General features: G+C 43.5%; 1 protein-coding gene across 2 annotated transcripts in view; it reads right to left on the minus strand.

Moving 5' to 3' along the window:
- APH1B (aph-1 homolog B, gamma-secretase subunit) overlaps positions 1-21,088 on the minus strand; it is a 113,052-nt gene that overhangs the window by 89,815 nt on the left and 2,149 nt on the right. Inside the window, exons 3-6 of one of the 2 annotated variants that reach the window (XM_084640724.1) lie at positions 19,222-19,295; positions 17,745-17,867; positions 1,697-1,824; positions 522-1,137 (exon numbers count right to left, since the gene is read on the minus strand). In XM_084640724.1, coding sequence (XP_084496850.1) covers positions 970-1,137; positions 1,697-1,824; positions 17,745-17,867; positions 19,222-19,295 — 493 coding nt within the window. In that variant the 3' untranslated portion in view covers positions 522-969. Of the gene's footprint in view, positions 1-521; positions 1,138-1,696; positions 1,825-17,744; positions 17,868-19,221; positions 19,296-21,088 lie in introns of those variants that run through there. The other variant, XM_084640723.1, reaches the window with a different exon arrangement.

A 21,088-nucleotide genomic window follows, 5' to 3' on the forward strand; every position in this document is an offset into this window, starting at 1 on the left:
AAAGGCTTGGTTTGTTTACTGTTGATTTCAGGGAGGGAGAGAGGTAAGTGCATCATGGGAGGCTAATACCATGTTCCCATAACCACCCGCGTGAATGTTTTGGTCCCATGAAGCATTGCCCAAGTCCAACCCAACATTCCACTCGGCTCCATGCACTGTGGGATAGCTACCCACAATGCAGCGCTCCATGAGTCGATACAAGCCCTGCTAGTGAGAATGCGCTCCGCTGATACAATGTGCATAGTGGGGCATGCAGAATCAACTTGCTTAAATCAGAGGCTCAGTGTTGACTTAAATAAAATCGACCTAATTTTGTAGTGTAGACATACCCTGAGTGCATTTCAAAATTAATTCAGGAGTCAGAAAAAGTTATGGTCCTTTGTGTCTCATCTCTGCTATACATACAATGTAGTCCTGAAGGAATATTTATTTCTAATATTTACACAGAGAAATTATTGCACTATGCTCTAAAACATATTTTAACAATTCAGAAATCCTAACTATTAAATATTATAACTTTTTAAAAAAGGAAACATCTTAACTTTGGCTAAAACACCATAGGAAAACTGTGTTTTTTCATTATTGCATCTAGAAGTTCAGTGTGGCACAATAAAATGTTATCTTTATTAATTCCATAGCAAAGTGGATGTGTAGTTCACAACTGAAGTTAGCAGACAGCCTTTTAGTTTTAAATCTAGTCTATCCATGTTTTATATTTGTTCATTTGTTCTATTAACTCAGCCCAAACTTAGTGCATAAAGCAGCAGCTAATATGTAAATTGTCTAATTTCTGGGTACTCTTAAGGAGATTTCACTCACATATGCAGTTCAGACAGCTGCTGAAAGAAGCCAAGTTACACAGGAATACATAAATATCTCAACTTAGCATTCAAGGAAGGTCAAGCAGGCACCAGTTGTGCTTTCACTAAACATGTAGAGATGGATGGGTAAAATCCAGATGCTTAGAGGTTATCTGGGGCGCTGGTTGGCTAGAAGGAAGTCCTTGTCTCTGCACATCAGACACAGTTTCAGATTTCTAAGGGAGCCACCAGCAGTGAAGAAAGCCCAGGTACCCATAAGCATCATGATAATGTAAGATGGCACTAGGCTGCCTTCGTACTGAGGATTCAGGAAAGTCTGCAAAAGGAAAAGAAAAATCATAGTTCAGTTGAACAGCAACAATTAAATTAACAATCCAAAGTTCTTTTAATCAGATGAGATCTTAGAAATCCAGGCTGCCTGCTCTGCATGGATACTAACAAGCTAGGGGGACTATTTTTAATATGTCGAGAGTTTGCCAAGTATCTTGGCCAAAATTCTGCATTTGGCAGCGCCCTAACTGCAGCTCTTCATTGCAGATGTTGCTGCATTTCAACAGTTAGCCACTGCGTATCTTGTGGCCCCAGACTATTTTGTACCGAAAATGCTTACGAAAGACTACTTAAAAACAATGGGGTAGGCAAATAATGCAAAGGACAAATTTATCCTGACTAGAAAATTATTGCATATTAAGAATCAGACAAACAATTGCTTGAGTGAAAATACTTGTTTGGCTTTCACCCTACAAATAATTAGCATTTTCGTTTGATTGTTAAAGCCATGATCATCAACCCTAATCAGAAATTTATTCCATTCTTCCCCTCCCCTCATATTAATCTAGCAGGCTTTAAGAATATATAATGACAGGTGAACTCACCAGACCTGATACCAGCAAATGGCTCAGGATGACGAGTGCCAGTGCCCACCACTTCTTCTTTTCACAAGCATCAAAAAATACAATGCCCCAAAAAATGTGCAGCAGAACAATGGCCAAAGTCATGAATGCTGAAAAACAGTATATCATGAGTCCTCATTACTGGTAAGGCATTAAATGTACACACACACAGTGTTTTCATTCATCCACACAACCTCTGGTTCAAACTTGTAGTATGAGTATCCATTAATACCTGTACAACAGTCTACACAAGAGAACAAAAAACTCCATGTATTTTGCACACACATTAGCAACAGCTGTAAACGTAATATAGCTAGGCAGCCAAAAACACACACTTTTACCTAAACAATTGGTTCTGATGTGCTTATCCCAGGACTTATACAGCATTATAGCAAAACTATTCACACAACTGATCGGAACTACTGCTCCTCCTTCACTATGCATAAGAAATAGGGACTGTTTTCCTTGTCTTCCAGCGGAGGATTTCAAATCCATATTTTGGAAGAGGTAGGGAAGTGGGTAAAAGTTACATTTATAACCCGAAACACATTTATATCCTGAAGCAAAGACAAAGAAAAAAATAAATGGGTTTTAAACTTCAAAACTAGTTGAAAGAAAGACAATCCTGCTTATTAGTATTGTACAGCAAAAAGGACAAAGGGACTAAGGGCTAGGTCCACAAAAGAACTGAGGCACCTAACTGACAAGGTAGGCACCTCAATCCAACATTTATGTGCTACTGAGATGCCCCAAGTTTCTGCTCAGCTGCTGCCTAGCTCTGCAGGTGCCTAAAGTCAGAAGGCACCTAAATTTTCACCATGAAAGAATCCTGGGTGCCTAAGTTTCTGCCTGTGAGCACAACTGTCTCAGTCTAGGCACTTGGGCAACTATCTTGCACCTCAGCCCCAGCGGATTCTCAAAATAGGCTTTCCGCCGTTTATCTTGTCAGAGGGGACTGATATGGTAGGCATGCTCAGAGCACATCAAATCCCATACAAAAGGGAGTGGGGGCAGAAGAGGAAGTGCCCCTGACTTATAACTTTTATCTCAGTGGTTAGAGCACTCACCCAGGATATGGGCAACCTAAGTTCAATTCCTCCCTCTGCCTGATGTGGAGAAGGGATTTGAACTGGGGTGTCTCACCTCTTAGGAGAGTGTCCTAACCATTGGGGTATGGAGTATTCTGGGGTAGAGCTCTCTCACTCCCTCCTGTTGAAGCTGTTTCACTGCATAAAAATAATTAAATACTCAATGGAGCAGGGGGACTGGAACCTGGGTCTGTTTCCACGTGAGTGCCCTAACCAGTGGGCTCTACACTCACTTCCATACTCTCTGGTCCAATTACTATTTTTAAAAATCAAATTTACTTCTTAAAATTATTGCTGTTTATTTCTGCATTTCACATAGCTTGGGCCATAATTATACAGGGGCAAATGCTGCAAGGTTTGTATGGCCAAACTGCAGAGGAATAATTTAAATGCAAATAACTATTTTGCTTTATAGTATTTAGGGTTTGGGTTTTTTTTTTTAAAAATAACCACATAGAATAAATTTCTCCACATTTTTAGAAAATGTAAACTTCAGGCATAATCCACATGGCAACACCCCTTTAAAAAGAAGCCATTTTTAAATATTCTCAAGTTTAAGACTTTATAAAAGTGCTATGTACTGGAAAGGAAAATCAAACAAGACATTGGGTACCAGTGTTAGTTCCCAACTCAGTCAAGTAAACATACAAGGACAATTTTTGGATACCCTGTGATTTAACTAAAACACAAATAAAAATAAATACAATAATACAAAAACCACACAAAAATTCCCCATGTTTTTCCCCCAGGACCCACAAAAAAAATATCAGTAATGTGATGGACAGTCATATGCCACTTTAAGATGAAAATGTTCAAATACCAGGAATAATGCAGGCAGGTGCAGGATGTCTTGCAGTAGGTACCAGACAACACACCACACTGAAATTTCACTTTGTTAACATAGAATAGATATGTGGGCACAATTGGCAACGGGCTTTGTTGCAAGGATAAGTTCCTGGGTTAGTGGTTCTGTTGTGTGGTATGTAGTTGTTGGTGAGTATTTGCTTCAGGTTGCGGGGCTGTCTGTAGGCAAGGACTGGCCTGTCTCCCAAGATTTGTGAGAGTGTTGGGTCATCCTTTAGGATAGGTTGTAGATCCTTAATAATGCGTTGGAGGGGTTTTAGTTGGGGGCTGAAGGTGACGGCTAGTGGCGTTCTGTTATTTTCTTTGTTAGGCCTGTCCTGTAGTAGGTAACTTCTGGGAACTCTTCTGGCTCTATCAATCTGTTTCTTTACTTCTGCAGGTGGGTACTGTAGTTGTAAGAAAGCTTGACAGAGATCTTGTAGGTGTTTGTCTCTGTCTGAGGGGTTGGAGCAAATGCGGTTGTATCGCAGAGCTTGGCTGCAGACGATGGATCGTGTGGTGTGGTCAGGGTGAAAGCTGGAGGCATGCAGGTAGGAATAGCGGTCAGTAGGTTTCCGGTATAGGGTGGTGTTTATGTGACCATTGCCAATTGTGCCCGTTGCCAATTGTGCCCACATATCTATTCAGGGGACACCATCACAGGGCCTAATAACATCAGCCACACTATCAGAGGCTCGTTCACCTGCACATCCACCAATGTGATATATGCCATCATGTGCCAGCAATGCCCCTCTGCCATGTACATTGGTCAAACTGGACAGTCTCTATGTAAAAGAATAAATGGACACAAATCAGATGTCAAGAATTATAACATTCATAAACCAGTCGGAGAACACTTCAATCTCTCTGGTCACGCAATCACAGACATGAAGGTCGCTATCTTAAAACAAAAAAACTTCAAATCCAGACTCCAGCGAGAAACTGCTGAATTGGAATTCATTGCAAATTTGCAAATTGGATACTATTAATTTAGGCTTAAATAGAGACTGGGAGTGGCTAAGTCATTATGCAAGGTAGCCTGTTTCCTCTTGTTTTTTCCTACCCCCCCCCCCAGATGTTCTGGTTTAACTTGGATTTAAACTTGAAGAGTGGTCAGTTTGGATGAGCTATTACCAGCAGGAGAGTGAGTTTGTGTGTGTATGGGGGTGGGGGGGATGTGAGAAAACCTGGATTTGTGCAGGAAATAGCCCAACTTGATTGTCATGCACATTGTGTAAAGAGTTGTCACTTTGGATGGGCTATCACCAGCAGGAGAGTGAATTTGTGGGGGGGGGGGTGGAGGGTGAGAAAACCTGGATTTGTGCTGGAAATGGCCCACCTGATGATCACTTTAGATAAGCTATTACCAGCAGGACAGTGGGGTGGGAGGAGGTATTGTTTCATATTCTCTGTGTATATATAAAGTCTGCTGCAGTTTCCACGATATGCATCTGATGAAGTGAGCTGTAGCTCACGAAAGCTTATGCTCTAATAAATTGGTTAGTCTCTAAGGTGCCACAAGTACTCCTTTTCTTTCAGGAAAGGTAACTCAAATGGGAATGAGCTAGTGAAGAAAAAAAGAGTTAGCTGTGTTTTGAACTTGAACCAGAGAAGAATAAAGCTTCCCTTTACAGCCCAAAGGAGGAAAACTGGGAAAGATCTTACTCCAGAGGAGTCCATTGACTTGGTCCACGCTACTGCATGCACAAAGAAAGCAAACTGATATAGGTATTGTCATAAACATACAGCTAAGGGTAGCATAAAATCCCTCCTTTACCTGTAAAGGGTTAAGAAGCTCAGATAACCTGGTTAGCACCTGACCAAAAGGACCAATAAGGGGAGAAGATACTTTCAAATCTGTGGGGGAAGGTTTTTGTTTTGTGTTTCTTTGTGTTCTCTCCGGGTCAGCGAGGAACCAGGGCAGGGAAAATACATCTCCTAAACCCATATCTGAACTAAGCATCTAAGATTACAAATTGTAAGTAATGGGAAGGAAATGCATTTGATTAGTTTTTGTTTTAGCTTGTGAATTTTCCCTGTGCTAAGAGGGAGGTTTATCCCTTTGTTTTTTGTAACTTCGAAGTTTTGCCTAGAGGGGAATCCCCTATGTTTTAAACCTTATTACCCCGTAAAATTACCTTCCATCCTGATTTTACAGAGGTGTTTCTTTTACTTTCTTAAAAAACAGAACTTTATTATAAAGAAAAAGAATTTGACTGGTTTTTAAGTGTCCTAAAAACCCAAGGGTCTAGTCTGTGCTCACCTTGTTTACCTATCTGGTTAGTAGATTATTCTCAAGCCTCCCCAGGAAAGGCAGTGAAGGGACTTGGGGGGATATTGTGAAGAAACAGGAACTCCAAGTGGTCCTTTTCCTGAATCTTTGTCTAACTCACTTGGTGGTGGCAGCAGTACTCATCCAAAGACAGGGAAGGATTTGTGCCTTGAGGAAGTTTTTAACCTAAGCTGGTAGAAATAAGCTTTGGGGATCTTTCATGTGGGTCCCCACATCTGTACCCCAGAGCGCAGAGTGGGGAGGGAACCCTGACAGGTACCAAGAGGATTTATTGTTAAATCTTTTGAGAGAACCCACAATAGTTAATGTTAGGTTTGTGGGTCAGGGCCGGTGCAACCACTAGGCGAACTAGGCGGTCACCTAGGGTGCCAAGTGGTTGGGAGCGGCCAAAAGCGTGCTCCGGGAAGGCGGTGGAGCGGAGGTGAGCTGGGGAAGGGGAGCACGGGGAGGGCCGCCTGCAGCAAGTAATGGGGGGGGGACGGCGCGCAGGGGAACCACTCCCCACCCCAGCTCATCTCTGCTCCGTCTCCTCCCCTGAGCACGCCGCACTGCTCTGCTTCTCTCCCTCCCCAGCTTGCGCGCCAAACAGCTGATTGACACCGCAAGCCTGGGAGGCGGGAGAAGTGGCGGCGGCGGCGTGCTCCGGGAGGAGGCAGAGCAGAGGTGAGCTGGGGCGGGGAGTTGCCGCACGGCGGGGAGTTGCCGCACGCGGCTCCCCAGGCCGAGGGAGGGAGGGTGCTGAGGGGACCTGCCGCAGCGAGGGTGCTGGGGGGGGGGGCGAGGGGAGCTGCCGCGGGGGGGGCGCCCAGGGGAGGGGGCTGAGGGAGGCAAGGGGAGCTGCCGCGGGGGGGCACTGAGGGGAGGAAGGAAGGGGGCTGGGGGGAGCTGCTGCGGGGGGGGCGCCTCAGGGCGGGGTGCTGCTGCAGTGGGGGTGCCTCGGGGGGGGGGGGGCCAGGGAGCTGCAGCAGGGCTCCAGGGTCGGGGTGGGGGGGCGGGCGGGTGCATGGTGGAAGTTTCGCCTAGGGCGTGAAACAACCTTGCACCGGCCCTGTTGTGGGTCATGTATATTTGTTAATTTTCGAAGTCCTCTAGTATATTTTTACAGACTCTGCTCATATTTGTGTATAAAAAGGTGAAAATAAATCTTTGTTTTTAAATGTTACCTCTTGAATGTACTACTTAAAATGGAAAGGTACAAAAAAAGTCCAGGTTGTGTAGTTTGGGTTGCTTTTAGGACATGCTAATCCAGGGGTTCTCAAACTGGGAGTCGGGACCCTTCAGGGGGTTGCAAAGTTATTACATGGGGTGTCACAAGCTGTCAGCCTCCACCCCAAACCCCACTTTGCCTCCAGCATTTATAATGGTGTAAAATATATAAACAAGCATTTTTCATTTATGGGGGAGGGGGTCACACTTAGAGGCTTGCTTTGTGAAAGGAATCACCGGTACAATAGTTTGAGAAGCACTGTGCTAAACCATAAATACGAGAGTTATAGGAAGGAGTAAACAAAAAAGGGTGTTTGATCCATTTTAAAATTACTAAAATCTAGTGATCACTGACACTGGATTGTAAACATCTGCTTCAAACAAACACACACACACACACTCACTCATCCAGCATACTAACCATGAAATATTTAGACACTATTTATGTAGCACACAGCATATATTATGCTCTGCTTATGCAGTCAGGAGATACTGGGTGCTAAAATGCATTGGAAAATTGTTAAATTTTGGAATAAAGTATTCAATTTGCTTTTTAACTGATGTGGCATCTGATTTTCAGAATTAGAGACCCATGTTGGATGTACCTAGCTTCCCAGTGGCATGCTGAAAGTGCCATAATTTAATAACCAAATTATGAGCAGCAGAATGAGCAGTTATACAAGAGGCAGCAGCATTATTATTTGACGTAAAGAAGCATCCAGGGGTTCCATTTGGGATTAGGGTCCCATTATTATTTTATTATTTAAGTTTATACTGTAGTATCACCTAGAGTTGTCAATCAGATTGAACACCATTGTGTTAGGAGCAGTACAAACATACAATAAATGAAAGTCCCAGCCCCAAAGAGCAAACAGACAAATAGTAAGAGAGAATTTCTGTCCTCAAAATATTACAATCAAAATGAGGAAAAAGATGGGAGAGGATAAAGAGGCACAGAGGGGGGAAGTGGCTTGCCCAAGGTCACTGGAAGAGCTGGGAATGGCATCCACAACTCTTAACTCCAAGGCCAACACCCTGTCCATTAGACCACACGCACTCCCAAGGACGACTGATTATTTGTAGCACCCACAGAGGTGAAAGTAAGCCAGTATGGTCCGGTACACAGCCAACCGTATCGGCAGGGGACAGGTTCCCCAGGCCGGCAATTTATATGGCCTGGCGCTCTCCTGCGGTAGTGGTGGCTGGAGCCCCGGACCCTTTAAATCGCCACCAGAGACCTGCTGCCAGAGCCCTGGGATAGCAGTGGTGGGTGGGAGCCCCAGGGCTCTGGCGGCAATGTAAAGGGCCCAGGGCTCTGGCTGCTGTAGGGAGCCCCAGGCTCTTTAAATCACCGCCGGAGCCCCAGGGCTCCAGCAGTGGGGTTCTGGCAGCAAATTAAAGGGCCCGGGGCTCCGGCTGCCACTACTGCAGCAGAGCCCTGGGCCCTTTAAATTGCCTCCAGAGCCAGCTGCCGGGAGCCCCGGGGGTCCGGCAGTAATTTAAATGGCCTGGGGCTCCCTGCCGCCGCTACTGTGGCCTGAGCCCCAGGCCATTTAAATCTTGATGTAAAGGGCCCAGGGATTTAGAGGCCCCACCTCTTCCATTTGAGGCCCCATCTCCCAGGACTCCGGCGTACCGGTAAGTCCTTTAAGTTACTTTCACCCCTGAACATCCACCTACAGACATCTTGTTTCTGGACAAGGACTACCTGAGTTCTAACCCAGCACTGCCCCGGACCTACTGTGCGGCCTTTGTCAAGTAATTTATTCTCTGTATCTTAATTTCTGACGTACATCAAGTGGTCCTAATACTCACTTAACTCACTTCATCTTGGCTAGACTGCAAAAATGAAAGAAGTTATATCACAACTCTACATCTGTGATTGTATAATGATGACATTATTCCTGACTCACATCCTGTAAGTCTTCAGCTAACCAAACAGCTGAACACCATAGTATTTTACTACTTGTCACTTGAAACACATCTTACTAATAACAAACATTCAGGTAAACACTAAGGTAGATTCCATTTACCATGCTGAGTTTTACAGCTGCTTAGAAAATGTGACAAAACAGTCTGACAAAAACACTCATATTTAGTTTTCTGACCACTTAAGCAGCCAGCCAGTTGGAAATTGCTCATATTAAAATAGGGCTATTCAGAAAAACTGTGTATGGACTTTAGGTTTGGAACTTCCTCTGGGGATTTTTTAATCAAAAAGATCTCATATTTCAAAAGTATAAGCTAAGGTCAACAGCATCTGGTACAATTAAAATAGGTGCTCTCAAAGAAATCAAATATAACATTTCAATAATGCACTGTTCTTCTTTGAATAAAGTATTTATATTTTGTAATCTGAGAAAAGTGGAACTTCCAAAAAGGAAATGGAGAGTTTAATTCTTATCTTTTCTCTTAAAAGAAAAATTAGAAAGACATTGAAATTACATGAAATCACAAACATTTGAAGTCACAGTTATGTGAGACAGCACCATCTAGGGACTAAATATTGCTAAATTAAATTGGGTAGCTTGGTTAAGAACGTTTCAGTTTCTTCATAGTACAACTTAACAGTTCGATTTAAAGTTTTAAACAACAGGAAGTTTGGGCACACCTGTTATGCAACAAAAAAGCTGGAAACTTAACATTAGTTGTGTATTTATAGTTTACAGTTCCTTAAAGTGCTGTAGGGTTGCAATAAACACCATATAAATATATACTAACCACAATACAAAGCGTCTAATGGTTGTTTTGAAGAAAAACTCTCTACACACCCACACACACACACTTACACTTTTTAAAGAGGCAACAATAGTTAATTAAAGAGGTATCAGGAGATTAATTGTAACACTGTAGCCTAGGAAGCTAGCTACACAACTGTCAATTTTTGTAAAAAATGTGCATAATTTTGGACACACCTTACCTCAACACAAGTGTAAATGTTTAAAAATGATGGATCTTTCTGTACAATCAACAACACACGTATGGTGTTCTTAAATATGTCAGGATCTAGACCAGTGGTTCCCAAACTTTAACAGCCTGCAAACCCCCTTCACTAAATTGTGAAATCTCGTGAACTCCCTCCTAAAAATGAATATGTCCAGGCATTTAAGTTTAAATGTCCTCTGCACTCTGTGGGACTCCTGCTGCTGGACCCCACTGACTGCCCTGGTCAACTGAGCTCCACTCAGCTCGGGCTGCAGGTCCCTGCTCTCCCTGGGGCTCAGGCTGCTGGCTCCCCCGCTCCCGAGGGCAGGGCTCGGACTGCCAGCCCCGCGTGGAACGCTGGGGTTCGGGCGGCAGGCTCTCCCGCTGATGGGGGCAGGGCTCGGGCTGCCAGCCCCAACTGCGCAGCCCCGCTCTCCCTGGGGCTCGGGCTGCCAGCCCCGAACGGAGCACTGGGGTTTGGGCTCCCCCGCTCATAGGGGCAGGGCTCGGGCTGCCAGCCCCAACTGCCCGGCCCTGCTCTCCCTGGGGCTCGGGCTGTCTGCCCTGCAACCAGGTCCCACTTGCTGCCTCCAATGCCCGGGGTCCTCTGGCCGCCATTCGTGAAATTTTTCTGGTGAACCTCCTGTAACGTTCTGCAAACCCCCAGGGGTTCGCGAACCCCAGTTTGGGCACCACTGATCTAGACTGACTTTATACATTTATGGATTCACATTTCTACTGTTCTTCCCAAGATCTTCCACAGGCTTCTATCACTGATATAGGGTATTCAGAATCAATAAAATTGGGTCATATGTTGTGTACTTTGTCTTTGATCTTTCAGCAATGAACCTACAACCAGCTGCCTTTTTTTTTTTTTTTTTTTTTTTTTGGTACTACTCTCTTCTCTCTGTGTTCTATTGGTTTAAGAAAAAGGACTGAACAACAGAAATAGACACCTGTCACATAAAGTGACTGAACCACTTATTTCTCACCAAGATGCTATGCCACGTGTAAGGGAATTTCAAGTAAGCATTTTACCCCCTGTAAGCCCTGGTCTACACTAGGACTTTAGGTCGAATTTAGCAGCATTAAATGGATGTAAACCTGCACCCGTCCACATGATGAAGCCCTTTATTTCGACTTAAAGGGCTCTTAAAATCGATTTCCTTACTCCACCCCTGACAAGTGGATTAGCGCTTAAATCGGCCTTGCCGGCTCAAATTTGGGGTACTGGGGACACCATTCGACGGTATTGGCCTCCGGGAGCTATCCCAGAGTGCTCCATTGTGACCGCTCTGGACTGCACTCTCAACTCAGATGCACTGGCCAGGTAGACAGGAAAAGAACCGCGAACTTTTGAATCTCATTTCCTGTTTGGCCAGCGTGGCAAGCTGCAGGTGACCATGCAGAGCTCATCAGCAGAGGTGACCATGATGGAGTCCCAGAACCGCAAAAGAGCTCCAGCATGGACCGAACGGGAGGTATGGGATCTGATCGCTATATGGGGAGAGGAATCCGTGCTATCAGAACTCCGTTCCAGTTTTCGAAATGCCAAAACCTCCCAGGGCATGAAGGACAGAGGCCATAACAGGGACCCAAAGCAGTGCCGCGTGAAACTTAAGGAGCTGAGGCAAGCCTACCAGAAAACCAGAGAGACGAACGGCCGCTCCGGGTCAGAGCCCCGAACATGCCGCTTCTATGATGAGCTGCATGCCATTTTAGGGGGTTCAGCCACCACTACCCCAGCCGTGTTGTTTGACTCCTTCAATGGAGATGGAGGCAACACGGAAGCAGGTTTTGAGGACGAAGAAGAAGATGATGATGAGGTTGTCGATAGCTCACAGCAAGCAAGCGGAGAAACCGGTTTTCCCGACAGCCAGGAACTGTTTCTCACCCTGGACCTGGAGCCAGTACCCCTTGAACCCACCCAAGGCCGCTTCCTGGACCCGGCAGGCGGAGAAGGGACCTCCGGTGAGTGTACCTTTTAAAATACTATACATGGTTTAAAAGCAAACATGTGAAAGGATTACTTTGCCCTGGCATTCGTGGCTCTCCTCGATATACTCTCAAAGCCTTTGCAAAAGGTTTCTGGGGAGGGCAGCCTTATTGCGTCCTTCATGGTAGGACACTTTACCACTCCAGGCCAGTAACACGTACTCGGGAATCATTGTACAACAAAGCATTGCAGTGTATGTTTGCTGGCGTTCAAACAACATCCGTTCTTTATCTCTCTGTGTTATCCTCAGGAGAGTGAGATATAATTCATGGTCACCTGGTTGAAATAGAGTGCTTTTCTTCAGGGGACACTCAGAGAAGCCCATTCCTGCTGGGCTGTTTGCCTGTGGCTAAACAGAAATGTTCCCCGCTGTTAGCCACGGGGAGGGGGGGGGGTTGAGGGGGTAGCGACGCAGTGGGGGGAGACAAAATGCGACCTTGTAACGAAAGCACATGTGCTATGTATGTAATGTTAACAGCAAGGTTTACCCTGAAAGAGTGTAGCCACTGTTTTATCAAATGTGTCTTTTTAAATACCGCTGTTCCTTTTTTTTTCTCCACCACCTGCATGTGTTTCAATGATCACAGGATATTCTCCTTCCCAGAGGCTAGTGAAGATTAGAAAGAAAAAAAAATGCACTCGAGATGAAATGTTCTGCGAGCTCATGCTGTCCTCCCGCACTGACAGAGCACAGACGAATGCATGGAGGCAAATAATGTCAGAGTGCAGGAAAGCACAAAATGACCGGGAGGAGAGGTGGCGGGCTGAAGAGAGTAAGTGGCGGGCTGAAGACAGGGCTGAAGCTCAAATGTGGCGGCAGCGTGATGAGAGGAGACAGGATTCAATGCTGAGGCTGCTGGAGGACCAAACCAGTATGCTCCAGTGTATGGCTGAGCTGCAGCAAAGGCAGCTGGAGCACAGACTGCCACTACAGCCCCTGTGTAACCAACCGCCCTCCTCCCCAAGTTCCATAGCCTCCACACCCAGACGCCCAAGAACGTGGTGAGGGGCCACCGGCCAACCAGCCACTCCGCCACAGAGGATTGCCCAAAAAAAAGAAGGCTGGCATTCAATAAATTTTAAAATTGTAAACTTTTAAAGTGCTGTGTGGCATTTTCCTTCCCTCCTCCACCACCCTTCCTGGGCTACCTTGGTAGTCATCCCCCTATTTGTGTGATGAATGAATAAAGAATGCATGAATGTGAAGCAACAATGACTTTATTGCCTCTGCAAGCGGTGATCGAAAGGAGGAGGGGAGGGTGGTTAGCTTACAGAGAAGTAGAGTGAACCAAGGGGCGGGGGGTTTCATCAAGGAGAAACAAACAGAACTTTCACACCATAGCCTGGCCAGTCATGAAACTGGTTTTCAAAGCTTCTCTGATGCGTACCGCGCCCTCCTGTGCTCTTCTAACCGCCCTGGTGTCTGGCTGCGCGTAACCAGCAGCCAGGCGATTTGCCTCAACCTCCCACCCCGCCATAAACGTCTCCCCCTTACTCTCACAGCTATTGTGGAGCACACAGCAAGCAGTAATAACAGTGGGAATATTGGTTTTGCTGAGGTCTAAGCGAGTCAGTAAACTGCACCAGCGCGCCTTTAAACGTCCAAATGCACATTCTACCACCATTCTGCACTTGCTCAGCCTGTAGTTGAACAGCTCCTGACTACTGACCAGGCTGCCTGTGTATGACCTCATGAGCCATGGCATTAAGGGGTAGGCTGGGTCCCCAAGGATACATATAGGCATTTCAACATCCCCAACAGTTATTTTCTGGTCTGGGAATAAAGTCCCTTCCTGCAGCTTTTGAAACAGACCAGAGTTCCTGAAGATGCGAGCGTCATGTACCTTTCCCGGCCATCCCACCTTGATGTTGGTGAAATGTCTCTTGTGATCCACCAGAGCTTGCAGCACTATTGAAAAGTACCCCTTGCGGTTTACGTACTCGGCAGCTTGGGTGCTCCGGTTCCAAGATAGGGATATGGGTTCCGTCTATGGCCCCACCACAGTTAGGGAATCCCATTGCAGCAAAGCCATCCACTATGACCTGCACATTTCCCAGGGTCACTACCCTTGATATCAGCAGATCTTTGATTGCGTGGGCTACTTGCATCACAGCAGCCCCCACAGTAGATTTGCCCACTCCAAATTGATTCCCAACTGACCGGTAGCTGTCTGGCGTTGCAAGCTTCCACAGGGCTATCGCTACTCGCTTCTCAACTGTGAGGGCTGCTCTCATCTTGGTACTCATGCGCTTCAGGGCAGGGGAAAGCAAGTCACAAAGTTCCATGAAAGTGCCCTTACACATGCGAAAGTTTCGCAGCCACTGGGAATCGTCCCAGACCTGCAACACTATGCGGTCCCACCAGTCTGTGCTTGTTTCCCGAGCCCAGAATCGGCGTTCCACAGCATGAACCTGCCCCATTAGCACCATGATGCATGCATTGGCAGGGCCCATGCTTTCAGAGAAATCTGTGTCCATGTCCTGATCACTCACGTGACCGCGCTGACATCGCCTCCTCGCCCGGTATCGCTTTGCCAGGTTCTGGTGCTGCATATACTGCTGGATAATGCGTGTGGTGTTTAATGTGCTCCTAATTGCCAAAGTGAGCTGAGCGGCCTCCATGCTTGCCTTGGTATAGCGTCCGCACAGAAAAAAGGCGCGGAACGATTGTCTGCCGTTGCTCTGACGGAGGGAGGGGCGACTGACGACACGGCTTACAGGGTTGGCTTCAGGGAGCTAAAATCAACAAAGGGAGTGTCTTTACATCAAGGAGTATTTCAGGCAGGACTTCACGGAGGGTTCCAATAAGAAATGGTGCACCTAAGTTATCGTTCTTATTGGAACAAGGAGGTTAGCCTGGCCTCTGATTGATACATGGCTAGATTTACCTCGCTGCACCTTCTCTGTGAGTGACTGCAGTGTGACCTAGAGGAATGATTCCCCTAGACAGGGGAGGAGGCAAATGAGTACAAAACAAATCTGGTCTATTTCTTGTTTTGATCCACTCCATCTATCTTTTACATCTTTGGCTGGCAGCAGACGGTGCAGAAGGACTGCATGCCATCCACATCTCATGGCTGCTCGGCAGAAGATGGTGCAATAGGACTGCTAGCAATCCATATCGCCTGCCTGCTCACCATAAGACAGTTCAATAGGACTGACTGCAGGACTAAAGAGAATGACCTGGTCAAGTCACTCCAAATTTAGTCCCTGCGCCCATGTCTGCCCAGGCGCTCCCAGCTGACGTGGCCAGGAGCACCTCGGACACGACTATGACGGCTACCAGTCGTATTGCACCGTCTGCTGCCAGAAGGCAATGGGTTGCTGCTACTGTGTAGCAATGCCGTACCGAGTCTGCCAGCACCCAGGAGACATACGGTGACGGTTACCTGAGCAGGCTCCATGCTTGCCGTGGTATGGCATCTGCACAGGTAACTCAGGAAAAAAGGCGTGAAACGATTGTCTGCCCTTGCTTTCATGGAGAGAGAGAGGGAACTGGGGTCTGACGATATGTACCCAGAACCACCCGAGACAATGTTTTAGTCCCATCAGGCATTGGGATCTCAACCCAGAATTCCAATGGGCAGCGGAGACTGCAGGAACTGTGGGATAGCTACCCACAGTGCAACGCTCTTGAAGTCGACTCTAGCCTCGGTACTGTGGAAGCACTCCACCGAGTTAATGCACTTAGAGAATTTTCTGTGGGGACACACACACTTGAATATATAAAACCGATTTCTAAAAAACCGACTTCTATAAATTCGACCTTATTCCATAGTGTAGACATACCCTAAGTCTCTATACAAAGAGAGGGAGAGGGAATAAGGGAATGTGTTGAAATGAAGACTTTGTTTTTAACTTTTTCATTAACATTTTCTGCTTAGTTCTTTGCTTTCTTCGTGTTTAACAAACAAAAAGAACAATTTCTTGCTTTGTGATGTTCAACAAGCAAAACCAAGTCCATGGCAACTCAAATTATTGTTAATAATTAGGAAGTAAGGCAATTAACAAACAGGGCAACTTAAAATTTGTAAAATCTGATGAATACCTATTGTACCTTTAACCCTCTCAGGTCCTCCACTGCCAAAATTATTTACAAATGAGTGGACATTCCTTAAAAAACTCAAGGAAGAACCTTATCATAATCCAACAGAAGCTCTGCTTCTCCACTATTCATGCCTCTATGGACAACTGACACTTCCGTAACAGGGCTAGGAGTGATTCCTTTCCTGGCAACCATTGTAGACTCGGCTTTATGGTGGAGGGATCAAAAACCATTTGGGAAAATAATAGATGAGTGAGTTAGCATTTCTGCAAAACAGAACAATATTTGACCCTAACAGAGGCAAGGACCTAGCCAAACCCAGTCAGTGCTGCAGTCAAACGACCCAATTTTTCCTACCAATTTTTAATGTATCCAGTTGAACTTGCACAAAGAATCTATTTCTCTCTACCAGCCACTACACCAGCAGAGAGAGTTTATTTTTCTCCACCAGAGCCTAGCAGCGAGCATATGTTTAAACAGTCTGGCCTAAAGCATGGTCCTTTCATTTTTATTTTATTTCAATTCCAGATGAAATGTCTACCTTACAGGAAGGCAAGTTTTAATGAATGTACACTGCTCGCGTCGTCCACTAAAGAAAGAATCCCCTAATCAGTCTCTTTTGAAAACACCACCAGAGACCATGGATAACTTATCAAAGCATATACCCTTTCCAAAACATGACATTTTGGAAATATATCTTGCTCTTGTTCTATTCTTCTGCAGTAATTCAAAGTTGGTGTTTTCATATTACTAGGGGTATTATTTTTGCAAGATCCTGGTGATCTGACTTATATATCAACCATGAGATAAACACCCAAGGTGTCCAGCAAGCCTCATTCAGAAAAATGTATTTACCTTAGCTTTGCATTACCTAAAGAGATACTCTTTTTGCAATAATCAAGATCAGAATGACAAACATATCTGACTTCAAAGAAATATAAAATAAGAAAGAACAGTGCCAAAGCCCTAATTTGTGTTATAGTAGTTTCAGACTTTCATATGTGGGAGGAATACCGTTTAAGGAAAAGGCCAACAGTTACACAGTATACATAAATAAATACAAGTGATTTACATTCTTTATAATTTGATGTCATTGCAACCTCTAGTGTATTACACTTGAATTTCTCTTTAAACAAACTTTCTTTGAAGTCAAGAAAGTAGCATATTTTTAAAAAGCCATAAAGTACACCAAAATTTAAATATTTACAACAGGCTTTAAGTTCCAGAAAAATAATACACCTCCTATATAACAATATTGGATGTTTACCAATGTGAGATTGACTGACTTCCAACCAGTTGGTGGTTGGGACCCTGAATTTCTAGAGGCAAAACTAGTAAAATATTTCTTAAAAAGCTGAATTCTTAATTAATCCTGTGCTTCATGAGCCAAATATTAACATAACTGTTTAGAGAAAGTTACGTTTTCTCAAATGTATACTAAGATATACACAAATATCTCACAGTACAGTTAAAGCCCTTATAATGGGTTAAATAAAGTTTTCCATGGGCCACTTATACAAGGAAATGTTAGGCGTTTTTCAGAAAAAAAAAAAACTGAATAAATTCAGTCTTCACTTGCCCCTCAGCCCCCATAACAATCATCAGGCCACACTCCCATGCACAGATTTACCTACCAGAAGCCACGAAGTACTGAGGAGAATCTCCATAAATACCCACTGTGCCTGGTCCCAAGGAGTCAGTCAGGATATTCACAAGAGAAAATATTCCACTCATGATCCCAAAACCCAGTCCAGACACTATACAAAGAAAACACACAAACACAGAAGAGACTAATTACAAGTCTTTAGAAATCCTCACATTACCTGCAGGTGGCAAGATTTTATAAGTGAAGTCATATTCAAAGACCAAAGAATTCTAAGGAATCTCTCCATTTCGTTCCTACATTCCATTTTTATTGGAAACCAATTAGTTCTAAGTATTCTTCTCCTCCTAAAGAATTTACATAGGACTTTACATCTTCAAAGTGCTTTACAAACATCAAGCAACACTCACAATTCTGCTGTGAAGTGAACAAATATAATTATCCCCATTGCCTCAAGATGGAAGTGGGAGAGAGCAGTTAAGTGATTTTTCAAAGACCATAGAGCGAATCCATGTCAGAGCTAGAATCAGAACTTCGGTATTATTGTCTCCTCTCAATTGATGGCAGTTTCATTAGAAGAGACAAGGACAAAATGGGCTTGGAGACTGAAGCGCCATCTCACCCCAAAAGGTAACAGGTAGGTTGCAAGGTCAAGGTTGAGATATGCTGGCTGGCTCACGTGGGCACTGACATTGCATCTACTATAGAACATCTCTTCTACAGAGAGATAACTTCATTTTTCAGAGCTGTTAACGTGTTATCTTTCACAAGTGCTAAATCCACATGATTTTTTAAAAAAGGATAATATATTTCTTTTTTGAAAACTATAGAGACTGAACTTCATCGAAAGATATATACAGAATTAACATAATGCTTCATGACAAAGTAGAATCATAGTTTTACTGCATCTCATATTTCAGCACAACCCTGGTCATCTTCACACAAATGACCTGAGCTCAAAAAAAAAAAAAAAAAGATCTTGAGAAACAGTGTGGTCTTGTAGATTAACCAGAGAACTGGGAATATGGAATTCCTGAATTCTAATACTCATTCTCACAGTAACTGCCTCTAGGATCTTGGGCAAGTTTTTTTTTTTTACAAAAGTCAATTTTCCCATTTATGAAGTAGGGATGAAAATAATTACCTAACTCCTGGGGCATCTGTAAGAATTAGTTAGCCAATGGTTGTAAAATGGCTGTGAATTTGAGAAAATAATTCTTAGCAATTGTAGTGCTTTCCGTTAACAACTTTCTTTTGATGTTAATGATAAAATTATTTTGATACCTTTTGCCTTACGTAAACTGAACATCTATAAAGTATGTTTTTAAATGCCTGTTGGAGTCTACAAGACTTTGTGAAACAAATAAAAACGAGTAGCAAATAAACACACAGTCTGCTTGCAAAAGTTAACATTTTCTGTGACTATAATATTTTACAAATGATCTTTTTTTTCCTAACATGACTTTTTGGGGTACATGTTAAACAGTTTTGACTGCATTTCAGCTTACCATAGGACAACTGTCTGACAGAGATGGGTATGGTTTCCTCCTGGCTTATAGTCGTTAAGCCCTTATTAGCTTTTCTGAAATAAAGACAATATTTTTAAAAGTAATATTTTAATCTCCATACATTCTATTTTTCAACTTTGCTACTTCAAACTAGTCAGATCTTATTTTTAAACATCTAAATGAAACACGAAAGCCACTTAAATAATTATATGCAAAGGATGGGAGGAGGCTTTTCAAAGCAAAGGTCACCAGAATTTTTCAACATGGGCAAAACAACTTATTTTCTCATAGTCTCATTCTCAGAAATGGTTGAAATATTTTGGCTGAAATTTTTTCCAAAAAAATTCACCCTGTGGTAGACATCCAGCATGGAAAATTTCAGACCATGTGGTTGAAGATGGGCAAAGTTATACACAACTGAAAACAGGATATTATAATAAGACGTGTTGGGCAGCCTTCATAATAGATGGTGCTACCAGCCCCACCTATAATATTTTAGTTCTGCGTAAACAGACCCAGGAAAACCTAAGCCAAACTTTTCCGCCTATTCAGTAGAATTTCTAATGCGGGGGAGGGGGTCAGCTCTAACAGTTAGTATATCTTGGTCCTGATCCTGCAAAGACTTACTCATATGCTTAAGTTAAATAACTTAAATGGGATTGTTCACAGTGCATAAAGCTAAATATATGCTTAATTCTTTGCAGGATCAGTGCCCATGTCTGTACTCTTTTCAGGGACTCAAATGTTAAAACCTCAAATTAATGCCAAGTACCTTAAGAATCTTTGTCCAAGCAAAATTTAGTTTACTAATAAGAATTTGGAAAGATTTGTTAGAACTTGTTACAGGTTTTACACTAATTATTCTGATGCCAAGAACAAAAATAAAGATTTTCTTCTGGTTTACCTACCCTCATTCACTGGTCTTTGAAATAAAACTGCCTAAGCAGATACTTTGATTATTTTGCAAATATTTTTAGCCAGCACCTAAATATTGTGAAGCCACTTGTAAAAGATGGATTTGATATCTGATTCTTTTGCAAAAATGGTATCAGTGGAGAGTAACATTTGTGTCACGTGAAATGACACCACTTATATCATCATGTAATAATCACGAGTTGTGCATGCATTTCTTATTGAGGTCAGTGAGACAAGCTGTTGTTCTTGCAGTCAGCCATGTTCACTCAACTGCTGTTTCTACAGCATTCACAGGATGTAAATTATCATGATCTAAAATGCTACCATACGACACTATTACTCAGTTCCCCCAGTTTTCCAACCTAATTTTGTATTCAGGCTTAGATGGAATTTAAAGAAATAAAAACATTGTATTTTAAAACTTTTTCCTAGATGCTATATTTCTCAGACTTCATTTTGCTTAGGGATATAGGATCAAAGATTTAATCTGAGTTTTTAATAACTAAATTACTGATATAGCAGTGAGGAATCAGAAATTCTGGAAAACTCACAAGTGGGGGATGACAATAATTCACAAAAATGTCAAGATACAAGGCTGAAACACTGGAGTTTGTTCTAATTAACAATCAAGATTTTTTTATGGAGATCATTGACAGATGAGACCCAAGTTACTTATTTTTAAATTCTTTCTATACCCAAGGATAGTCTTATTATAGGAAAGATAACACTCATACATTGATAAAAATAACAAACCCAACAGACAAATTAATCTTCAATCTGAAGATAGTACAACACTTTCAAATCTGATTTTCAAGTCACGTTTAGAAAGTTTTCTTTGTAACATAAGAACTTCAAACTTATTAAATCCCCAACTATGCAGAAACTGGTGAGGCCGTAAGAGGAGTGCTGACATACTACAGGCTACCTATTCAGTACGATCCTCGAAAGAGGA

This window comes from Lepidochelys olivacea, assembly GCF_965140295.1.
Source record: "Lepidochelys olivacea isolate rLepOli2 genome assembly, chromosome: 10".
NCBI lineage: Eukaryota > Metazoa > Chordata > Testudines > Cheloniidae > Lepidochelys > Lepidochelys olivacea.